At 38.7% G+C, this 12,223-nt stretch overlaps 1 protein-coding gene across 2 annotated transcripts in view; it reads right to left on the reverse strand.

The window, feature by feature from the left end:
• Positions 1-12,223, reverse strand: part of xirp2a (xin actin binding repeat containing 2a) — a 35,214-nt gene that overhangs the window by 11,909 nt on the left and 11,082 nt on the right. For both annotated transcript variants that reach the window (XM_088014478.1, XM_014986677.2), the window contains exons 2-6: positions 9,339-9,463; positions 4,191-4,328; positions 1,046-1,126; positions 854-923; positions 333-436 (exon numbers count right to left, since the gene is read on the reverse strand). In XM_088014478.1, the coding sequence (XP_087870604.1) occupies positions 333-436; positions 854-923; positions 1,046-1,126; positions 4,191-4,328; positions 9,339-9,463 (518 nt within the window). The remainder of the gene's footprint in view (positions 1-332; positions 437-853; positions 924-1,045; positions 1,127-4,190; positions 4,329-9,338; positions 9,464-12,223) is intronic.

Here is a 12,223-nt window from a genome sequence, read left to right on the forward strand (position 1 = left end):
TTAAAAAGTGTAAACATCCAAGAGGTGTGAATGCTTATGCTAAACACTTTAACTTAACCTACTTTCAATCTGTCAGGCATTTTTAGTGATACTAAAATTAATTACTAAGCTGCAAACCTTAACGAAAACGATTGTTTTAGTGGAAGATTTTTCTTTAACGGGGGAAGAAAATGTTCAGTTTCCATCAGACATCATTTATTCAGTCTAATTATTTTCCTCGGTATGCACAATTTCCCTTTGGATGATTTTATAATGCCACTTCATCTTCATGTGGATTCTCCATTAAAACAAGAAACTTATCGTCGGTTTAAATAAACAGACAGGATCATTACCTTAATTTCCTTTGCTGGTGCCGCTTCCTCGATCGTTTTTTCGTACTGTTGCTTCAAAGCCTGGGTGGAAACCTTTGGTAGGTCCTCTCCGCCGACAAGCATAACTGAATTAGACATAAGAAGAAGGCTGCCTCATTAAGTGATTCCAAGTGAGGAGGCTCAGGGGAGCAGGAAAGAGAAATAAATCATTTCATTAAAAACCTGAGTAGTTTTCATTTTCTGAAACCATGCGGCAGCGATTGCCCAATTTCCACTTTCCAATATTTTACCTCCCTGACTTTGCCCTGATTAGATTTGCCGCCATGCGCCGAATAGAGAATCATCTGCTCTCTGACTCGCTTTGAGAGCTCATCCCTTATTCAGCCCGGGGTGCCGAACAATCATTAACATACAGGACCAAAAGCAGCGCTGTGATATATATATATATATATATATATATATATATATATATATATATATATATATATATATATATATATAAAAGCCCTAAATTACAATATAAAAGGCATGAGCAGAATAACCTGTTTCATCGTAATGGTTCCCATAACCCGCAGCCACGTTGTTATGGTGGACTCCTTGATCGCGGATCACCTGTGAAGCAGCGACATCAAACTGTTAGCGCTCCGACGAGTTTCCAGTCACCCATAGATGACTAGAGATGACGTTCGTATCATAATAAGGGCTGCAGGTTTTAGTGATCTTGTAACAAATACCTCTTGTCGCGAAATGCTTGTTGCCGGAATCGTCTCTCTGGCGCTGCTCTTCACCGTCACCTCGGAGGAACTCGACACTTCCTGTCAAACGCAGAACAATGGTGTCACTGACACGGAACAACTGGCACAAGCAAGAAGGTAAATAACATTTAGCCGTGTGGCGCTTTTCGCGGATAAAATCCCAAAGTGCTTCACGGTCAAAACATCATCACAGTGATATAACTGAAAACACCTTGAAATGCTTTAAAAAAGTTTTTTTTTCTTTTTAAGAAAAGTTTAACACTCAAAATGTTTTCTTTGTCTGTGGATAATGGCGTTTTGAGAGCTTCACAATTTAAAATTTAAGAAGAGAATTTACTCTTTCATTTAGGGCCAAATTAGCTCAGATAGTTTCTTCTACTTAATAAAATAAAATAAATCCTCATTGAAAAGTGTGTTCTTATTTTGTCTGGTAACGTCTCAAATATGTAAAATGACTAAAAGAGAAAAATGAAATACAATAAAATACAAGAAGCACTTAAGTTTTGGATCTAACTCGAGTTTTTTTGCAACATTAATGAGAAATTAATGAGGAAATAAATTGTGCTTACAATTTATTTGAGAAATTGTAACCACAGATTGAATGATTAAGACCATTAGCAACCTCTGGACTGAAGAGGAAGAGGAAGAAAAAAGTCCGCCAGAGATATTTTGGGGTACATGTATATTTTTTTGATGCCCTAAAGCTACAATTTAAGTTTTAAAAGGAGTTTTTACATTTAAAAATAACAGGATTGATGTTGGCTCTTTAATTTGTTCAACTAAAATGCATTTTGAACCATCTTAACTCTACTGAATTGACTTGTTTAAACATTTAAACACTCTAAAAAATTGCACGGTCGTCACCTTCAGTTCAGGTTTTGATACCAGGATGAAAGCAATTTCAAAGGAGCTGTTTGGAGTTATGCTCAAGTGGTTAATGAAGCAAATCCTTAGCTGGATTATGACAGTCATTAACATAGTGCCATATATTCTATAAAAGTTTAAATATGTCAAATGAGGAATGAACAGGGCCGACTACACAGCCTTGAGGAACACGAGACAGAAATGCTATTTTTTTTACTGATGTGACCTGATTTAGACAATGAAAACAGACAAGACTGGTTTCATTTGACCAATCAGCAGAAATAACTTCCTATGAAGTAACAGAGACAAAAAAAATTAAAAATCAAAGCAAAAGCGGTGAGGATGAACACAAGGCTGCACACACAAAAGCACCCAACACTGCTTTATCACCTCCTGACTGCGAACTGGAAGAAACAGTGGGCGGGTAAGTAATTTTTATATTGTGGGGAAGCTTAATAAAATCCCCTTCTGCGGCTGCTAACAAATGTTTTTCCATTACCGCAATGCTTCCAAAGGGAGCTGCTAAGTTTGAATTCTGCCAAAGGAGGATTTCAGTGTTGGGGGGGGGAAAAACGGCAGTAGATTACAAAAAAAAACAGCACAAAACCGAATCAGACGTTTGCTCCTTTGAGATTCATGCAATTTGAAGGAGATGAAAGAGAAATGTATTTCCGCTTGTATGAACGCTGTTAACATGAAAGATACATGGAGGGTCGGTGGTGGAGGGGGTGGGGCCGGGGGGGTGTCCTGTTCTCCTCAAACCACTGGCACCGCATTTCGTTTCCATCCTGCTGTAAAACAGAGGCTGGATGTCACACCTGTGGAAAGGCGCTTCCAAGTTGCTGCGAAAGAAGCGGCGAGTTGATCAAACGAGTTCTGACGGTTCACCTCGTGGACCCTGATGTAAAATTCACGATTCAGCAAAGGTTCTTTTTGCACTCGACGAATCAGGTCTGCCTCTTCGCCTGAATAAGCAAATGGGGGGAACTGGCCTTAGTTCACTACAAAAAAAAAAAAAAATCTGGCCGCCGCTGACACGTTGTGGCATGTTGCTCACGTGCAGGATGACAGATTCACACAGACGAGCTAAGTTCAAGGTGACCTCTTTGAGTCGATCCGCTGGAAAGGCCTCCGCCACACCAGCCGAGATTTGTTAATAAAGAGACGAATGTAAATCATTCATATCTTTCACTTTTAAACAGAGAAAGGACAGCGGCGATCTGTCTTTCTTGTTTTCTTCGCTTGAAAGAGGAGGGAGAAAAATTGCCCCACTTTTGCCTGCAATCATCAAAACACAATTTGCTGTTTATGGAAATGCTGGAGGCTCTGCATCATGTAATAATATCACATATTCTGGATCTCAAAGTCTCTCCATCGCTGTTAGAATGTCAGGTTCTCATAAGATATGAGACGATTTTATCCAACTTTGATGTGATCCGATTTTTGCGCACAAGAACTGGGAAAAAAGTCAAATTTAACAACCCTGAAACTTCCCTGTGTTACATTTTGATTCCAATTTAGCATGCAGTCTTTTTGTGTGTTTACACTTGCCTTCACTTATAGAAAATCTGAAGAAAATCTGATCTATGTGCATTCAAAGGTATCAGTCAGATTCAGTCAGTGATTGAAACTGTCCAGAATTGAATAATCCATTTAATCAATTACTCTACTCTGACTAAAAGGTAGTTCTGAGGCTGATTTGCAAGAATTTTTAAGATATCATAAAACTCAAAAACTCTGGAAGATCTGAAGCAGATGTTTGCTGTAGGTTGGCTAATCATGGGAATCACAGTGCTTACAAATCACTTCTATCCTGCCTGTTACTCTGTCATCTTGTCTTTTTTTCCCACAGGGTAACCAAAATGTTGCCTCAACTGTTTTCAAAGTGGTGGAGATTTCTTTAATCTATATGTAAAGTTTCACTCACACCGTTTCCTGTTGTGGAATTGAAGATAATGTATCTAGAAATACATTTTACGAGGGTCTAACCATGAATAAATGAACTGCATTTTATGCTACATCATAGTGTGACGTAAAGGAGGAATAACAACTGTTTTGTGTAATAATGCATGCGTTTTAGGATGAGAGGTGAAAATTTTGCTATCATGCAACAACTGTATAGGACCAGCATGAATATTTAGTGTCTCGAAGTTGTGAATTGTCAGTCATTTCTGATTAACGCTGTCGGACATAAATGGAACACAACCGTCCTACGGTTATGAAACACAAACGCAGAGATGGAAGATGGTTCAAATCTCACCTGGACTGATCTCTTCTGAACATGGTACTGGGTGACGGTGGACTGGGAGGATGAAGAGCTGAACTCGTGGCTCTCAAACTGCCTCTTCACAGTGGCCAGACCGCCAGGCAGTGAGCAGGCCTCAGACTCGTCCATCACCTATCAGCAGACGAAGACACCAGGTGTTACCCACAAAAACAGAGTTAAAACCAACAGTCTGAGATACCTCCAGATGTTTTCTGGTTTTCCATTTTTTGTCCCACTTTAATGTTTCAGATCAGAGCTAATAAGATATTTTTTACACATTGAAAGGTTGATTTGGATAGCTCCCTCCCTCCCCTTGATAAATCGTTTAAGCGTTTTGTAGTTACTTTGGTTACAACAATGCAAACTTGTGAGGAGGCAAACATGTTCTGTTGATTAGATGAGGCTGTGGTATAAAACATTCACCTTCTTTCATCACCGCCTTGAATGTATGACAGGGCAACATCAAAGCCTTGATCTAATAAACTACATTAAAAATGAGCTTAACCTAAACTACAACAGGCTTTCATTTTTAATAGATTTACTTTATCGACATTATTTCCGCACCAGAGGAACACAGGAGAACACCCTTCGCTAAATTATTCATTTTATAGCACGAAAATACTTTAAAACGCCTCCTTTTAGTTTATTATAGCATGTCATATGTAGGATAAAGCCAGAAAATGTGAAAACTTTGTAAGGACGGCGTTAGAGCCAAAGAGCTGAAGACGGGTTTGGTATGGAAGAAGAAATCCTTTCCCCATGTGACTTGGGCAATAATGCACTCTACTTGATACAATAATCTCCTTTTGGTATAGTCAATTACAGCCCTAATAGAATATTTATGTGCAGGCTTCTGCATACGGCATAAAGAAAGTGTAATATACATGAGACTTTCTATGAAACGTCTCACCTCTTTATGAATATATTTGTGAATTAATACATGGTTTATATGTTCTTTCAGACATCTTAGTGTCGTTTTTTTATACAAAAAAACAAATGCGACTTCTTTATTTGTGCATTACAGGAGAGTGGAGGTGTTACAAAACAGAGTGTCCATGTTATAAATGTTTTAATACAGAACGGGGCGGGGGGGTGCTTCAGAGGCAGAGGAGATTACTGTCATGTACGTACTGTCACCCTTAGCGTCTCTAAAAGTAGACAAGAACTTAAGACTTGATGTGAGTCCCAGAGGAAACCTGACCCAGTTCCAGCCGTTTTGTCAAGAGGAATGGGCCAAAATTCCAGCAAACTGACCTGAGAGCCAAAATGTTTGACCCAAATTGTACAAGGCAATTTTAGAAAACTTGCTGAGGAAATTCTCTCAATCTTCTCTCAATCCTTACTGTGGCATTTAGCAAGTAAAAAATTATTTTTGATAGTCATGACTGACCTAAATCAAGAAACGTTTAGTTCACCTAGTGAGAAAAGAATTAGAAGTTTATTTTAACAAAGATGCTCCATGCACTAAAGCAAAAGTAAAGAATAAAAGCCCCTAAATATGGTAGAACTTTTTGTGCAGAATATTATATATATATATATATGTGCTGTTTATCAATAATAACAGATAAAAATTAGAGTTACTGGTGAAAGAAAGTGATTTTTATTCTAGCTGTCACAGGATATGGACTTCCAACATCAGAATTTGTCTTTCTTGTAATTTAGCCAGCTGACTGGATTATCAATAATAATAAATATTTGACCTTTTAACTGTTCATAGTCATTTCACAGAACCCCACTTTAGAAGTCCTGAACTATTCTTTTAATGGAAAATTCATTAATACGTTTAATAACCCAATTTTTTGTTTTTCCTACTCACTCGATTAACAGAAACATTAGATTAATTAGTATGAACTTGTCCCCTACTGCACATTAATATAAACATGCTAATCAAAAGCGCTGCCATATTTAGAGATGCAGAATATTACACTCAGATGTGCAGACAGCAGCTGTTTTCGGTAGAAAGCGTAAATCCAAAGACATTCTACTTTCCTGACCCCCACTAGTATTCACATGTGCCCCTCCAAACCCCCCTCAGACACATATAGATTACCAACATCAACACTCAGCTGTCTGTAGGCTCCACATGCTTTAATGTCAGGCTCAGCTGAGGCCATAGAGGTAGCAGCGCCGCCGCGCTAACGTCCCCTACCAGCAATTCAGAGAGCGTTTATCAGCGACTCCTTCCAGAAGATGCTTTCCCAGAAGAGCAGAGCTTATCTGCTCAGTTTAAATTTACAAGTGCATTGGATTTCTGGGCTGTTATTTAAAATACCCTTTTTGCGCAACAGGCATTTAAAAAAAGCAACAAGTCACTCGAGGAGGAAGTTTTAGATGATACTTTGTGTGCCGTGCCTGGACCTGCTCTTTAAACTGTGTCTTCTATTTCCAGTGTTAGCATTAGCAGAAATAGCTCTCACAAGACACCTGCGCAACCCAGCAGTGGTGCTAACTAAAATGTTAGCTGTGCTAGCCCTGAAGCGTTAATTGTAAACACTAGTGCCACTAACCCTAAAACATTACATTAGCACGGTATTTAGCAGAAGCTAATACTTCAGCTCAAATTACATGGGCTCTTTAAAGACTGCTATCCTCATTCACCAGTTTAATGTTGACATAATTATTTACATGTTCTATAATGACCTGAAATATTATACATCTATCTTGTACTCTAGTGTCCAAGTTTTGTTTTGTTCTTGTATGTTTCTTGTTTGAAATAAAGCTAAAAAGAGAAAGAGACAGAGAGAGAACATGAGGACAGGAAGTAGAACTGCTGCACCTACTTCAAAATAAAAGCATGAATATAAACATCAAACTGATTGAAGAATTGTCAGCAGTCAATGACCAAAACTTCAACACAGATGTCAGACTCAAAGTTACAATCCTCAAAGATTAATTTAGGGGCAGCTACATATATAAAGTGTTTTCAAAGTTAGCTAAATTAAAAATTAGCTCTGATATTAGCAGATTAGCAGATGTGTGCCCACCGCAGCAACCCACTTTTCTTTACAATGTCTAAATTCATTCAGAATATTCAGAACATATTTTATTTAGAAAGTTCAGAAAATTCTGATTTATTTACATTTCTACACTTTATCAACAGGACTTTAGAGGTATTTTATAGTTCACAAGTCCAGGAAACATAGCAGCTGCCTCCAAAAAGGTGGAAGTTTGACATCTATAAACACACGATGATACCTTATAATCATCAGATCAACAGACACAGGAAGTTTTGATGGGGAAGTACTAGATGCTTCCTTTTACATGTTGCTGAAGCTAATGCAACGGCTCGGCAAAAACATTTAAACTGGGTTATAAAAAACCAAAAGCAGAAGTTTTCTTCAAAGAAAAACTTAAATTCAGAAAAGTGTGGCCTTATTTCTGCCTGACCTTGTCGGTTCATGCTGTTGAATTATTACGAGTTTAGAGCACGGAGGCTCTAAAAGTCACCGAGGATTATTTTCTCGTCCTTGACAATAAATAATGATGTTGATATTCAGAATTTTATTTTCCGTCGTTGGTGCACTCAGATGAAGGGGAACTAACGTGTGAAGTTCTGCTTTTATTGAAAAGTGGGGGAGGACTGTCTTTCAAAATTCCTCAGAAACAGAGGAAGGATAAAGTGGTTTAACAGCACGAACTGCCAAGTTACAGTTCAGAAATACGTTTATCCACTTCCTCCTTAAAATAATCGACACCTGGACCCTTCCAGGCTGTTATCTTGCTAAGAGTGGATTCCATGTGTCTAACTAAAACGATGTACTTGAAACTTCTAACCTCGCCCATCGGGGGGTTTAAAACGCAGCAGCGAGGGGAGCAGGGAAGGCAAAAAAACATACGCAAAAACAAAACAAAATCCCTGCTCTGTCGAGAAAAATGCATTTTACTCCAAGTAATTTGTTTTTAGTGGGCGCCAATTAAATCCTGTGCAACAAGTTGTGTTTTGAAAATGCTTCATTATGATTTGGCGTCACTGGATCAATATTCATTGTGTGAGTTTGTGCATTTTATCTCGTCGAGATTAAATGCAGTGAGGCAGAATTTCTCTAAATTCCCTCACGTCACTAAGGGTTCAGATTTTTTAAAAGCAGCTCGGAGTGTTTCTGAGCAGTCAGCAGCACATCGAGAGGAGACGGCAGGCGACGTTATCTCGGTTTAGAAAATCGGGGGGCAAAGTCTCATGAGGGAGTGAAGCTGAGAGCCACTTACAGGACGCTCAAGGGTCCTATCTGCAACTCACTCCCTGTATAAATACTCAATTTTGTAAATTTATGACCACAAATTTCACCAGATTTTCATGGGATTTTATTTGATAAGCAAACACAAATCAGCAAATGACGCCCCATAATACAAATTTGTCACATGATTACTTCCAGGACTGCCCTGAAACTGGAAGTTGGTGATATGGACTTAAAGTTTTATCAGGATATTTTGTGGTATTATTATGAAAACAATGAGACAAACTTTTTATTGCTTCTTTTTGAGGTAATCAAAAAGAAGCAATAAATTATAGCCCCACCAACACAAATATATGCTCTTGGAAAATATCTCCAATATATGCAGCTTTATGAAACCAGTCACATAAAGAAGTGAGATTTATTTGTTTCCCTAAAATGAGCACTGTAGATGCATTTAGTCATATTTTCTTTTGTATTTGTTAAACAGTGGAGAAAATAGTAAAAATATTCTCGACAATAAAGAAAGCTGTATGATAGATCAAAATATGGTAAGAAATGTATCACGATAAACGATACGATAAAGGCCAACCCTGATCTAAAACCCATACAACAATTAAATACGGGGCACGTATGGGGAGGAAATGGTGCCGAAAAACTGGATTTATAAATGACAACACTTGGCAGAAAAATTAAACTTTTGTGTCCGACATGTGATGACCAGCTTAAACTGATTTTCTTAGATCCCATTTCAGACAAAGCTGTGAGTCCAACTTGTTTTATTTGGTAAAACCATAACAGAAGGCCAGGTGAGTGAAGGCCCGTACGCAAGTTGACTTGAACTTATCTCTCTTCATTTCTTTACTTTTATCTAATTAAAAAAAACTCCCATTAGGATGAGACACTGAGCCCGTGTGCCGCCGGCCCGTCTCCGTCTCCAGTTACATACAAGTTGAAGTTCTCGTCTTACCGCCGTGGAGGAAGCGCCGCCGCTCTCCTTGCTGGACACGGCCGCCTGATACATCGCCAGCCGCTCTTTCACTGACACCGGCTCGGCCTCCTGGTTCTCCTCTGAAGATCGGGCTCTACCTGCGGCTACACAAACATGCAGAACATTAAAAAAAGTACAATACCTCTAGACTAATATACGTTCTTCATAGGGCAATCAAAGGGAAGTTAGACTTAACACGACCGCTGGATAAGTCTCCTCCAGGGGTTTGCTGATATTTGCTACCTACTCATTACTCTTTTGGCACATCAGGGAAAGCTGTGGAGGAGCTTGCCATTTAGTAATTGGTCTTCGGGGATAATTTTGTACAAAAGGGCCTTTTATTTTTTAATAAACTACAACAAGCTGAATCGATGGAATAGATTTTTTTTTACCCTAAAAAAAAGAGCAGTGTCCTTACTAAATCATCAAGATTTCTAAAACTCCATGTGAAGAAGAAGAAAAATAAAAGGATCTGCCTTTTGTTTGAAACCTGAATTTGATGAAGACATCCTCTAACTTTCAATGCTCCACATTCAACAAACAGAGCAAGAGATATGTAGAGGAAAATGGAGAAAATAAAAAAGAACAATCCGTGTTTCTTTTTGCGGTTCCGAACATCCCCGCGGACAGCCAATTAGACAAAAGTGTTGATTCTACATTTGACTTTTTGAGCTACAAAGCATCATTAGGCTCCAGAGGAGCCTCTGTTAAGGCTCAGCCTCCGCCCACACCCAACCTTTCAGCTCTTGGCATGTTATCTCGCTCTGAGCAGCAGCTTCCCCGGGATGAAAGACGACCCTAAATAGAAACGATTCGTCTTCTTCATGTACTCGCCCCGTAACCTTTTGACTCGCTGAAATCCACCTCCTTGTTTTGTTTTGAGGTTTTACATGTTTTCTTTTTTCCACGCACATGTATGTTTTCTGGTTGAAGAAAAAAAGAAAGAAAAAAGGGAGGAGTTTTATGTTTCCAGAGACGGAAAGATCAGAAAGAGCAGGCAGAATCCTTCTTTGCTTTGTCAGTAATAGATAGGAAAAAAGAAAAATCAAAACAATGAAGAAGAGGTCGCCCTGTTCAAATTTAAAGAAAACAAAACTTTTTTGATCTACCCTGAATGTACCATCCTTACTGAAAAGCATGAGGGTGGCAGATTCATGATGTGGGAGGAATGCGATTTAGATTTACAGTGTCTGACCGTTACCGTACTGGTATGGCATATTTCAATGGAAAAACAAGCAAATACACAAAATACCTCAACTGTAATTATCAAGAAATCTGCCTGTTTATGTAACATATCTGAATTTTTATGTTGACAAAACAGTGGATTAACGGTAAATTCATTAAACAAATTAAAACATTTCTCCACATAGAGGACAATGCAAAATATTTTACTAATAAAAATCTTAATGGTAAAATGTGCCATTTTTTCCCCAATAAAAATCTTAAACTGTGTGGTTTTTATATGTAGTTAGCTTCCTGGGTCAATACTTTTTAATAACCACATTGCAATGCAATTATAGCTCCAAGTCTATCAGTTTTACACATTACTTGTGAATTTTCCTAAACGGAGTTCTTTCGTCTTTACCGAGGTTCTCCAACAAACGTCAGAGGCCAGCTTAAACTACAACAATAAACTTCCTCTGTTCTGCTAAAATTGCAGTCTGTGGACAAAATGTAGAGGTACAAGGAGAGACATTAGGAGACTTCAAGGTGCCTCAGGGTTTCTCCGATTTCATCCAGATGCCACATGTTAAGAAAACATCCCATTGCACTACTTATAGCTTTTTTGCTACTTTTGGCAAAGTAGTCAAGGGGAACGGGGGCGAAGATAGACCGTTGAAGATAGCAGCATCCGCAAAATCCTATAAATATGAGTCAGAAATCCTACACTTGAGGCTGTGGCGCATCCTAATAACGGCTTGATGACAGAAGCACAAGGATGATTCCCTCATTTATCACCTGGGATAAATGTTCGCGTCATGGTCTGCGGCTCTGAAGCACGGGTCAGCCACGTGAAGGTTTAAAAGTCTGCGTGCGATGACAACAGCCCTTCGGTTATCTCCGGCTTTTCAGAATGATAAGTCATATGCAGAGCCGCCATACCACAGAGTTGAGGTAAGCAGGCTTTCGGGGGTTGAGGGAGGGAGGGGAGAGAGTGGAGGGCGGTGGGGGGGTGACTGGAGGAGAAAAATAAACCCAGCCTTTTTATAAACCGGCTCTGTCTGCAGCGTCATGTTCCCCCGTAACAGGCAGTTTCATGGGGAGGAGGTGTGTGGAGGAGTACATATGTGGAGACGAAGAAGTGAACGCAGAGATTAGGGATATCTTCCGTTAGGATTTTAAGCTATTCACCGTATCCAATGTGAGAACTAATTAGTTCTGGCGCCGACTCACGCTTCGTTATCCGTAATACAGGCTGCATTATGCATAATGTACCTCAAGGTAATGAGGGCAAAGTCTCTGGGTTCAGGTTTTTTTTTGCAGGATTTGTCTTTAAACCGGTTGGATTTCTTTTTTATTTTGCGTACTATTGGACTGTAGCCAATTAAATTGGGTTAACAATTTACATACAGTTTCTTTAGTGTAGATTTTAATCAATTTTTTAGAGTGAAATTTGCTAAAGTTTAAGACAGTTAAACAACTACCAACTTCTTAAAGCTGCTAAATCAAATAAGTTAGTTAAATACTTCCATTTAGACGATTTTGGTTATGGGGTTATGTTAAAACGAATGTGAAAGCATGAAAAAGTATTTGAACTCTTCCCGATTTCTTCTATTTTTTGTTTTTTCAAATAATTTTTGTAAATGTCAATTTACAAAGTCATTGCTTGCCTTGGTAAACTATAAAATACTTTAAGTTTTTTT

This window comes from Poecilia mexicana, unplaced genomic scaffold (assembly GCF_051168715.1).
Source record: "Poecilia mexicana isolate PSO_F unplaced genomic scaffold, ASM5116871v1 scaffold_2, whole genome shotgun sequence".
NCBI classification, from domain to species: Eukaryota; Metazoa; Chordata; class Actinopteri; order Cyprinodontiformes; family Poeciliidae; genus Poecilia; species Poecilia mexicana.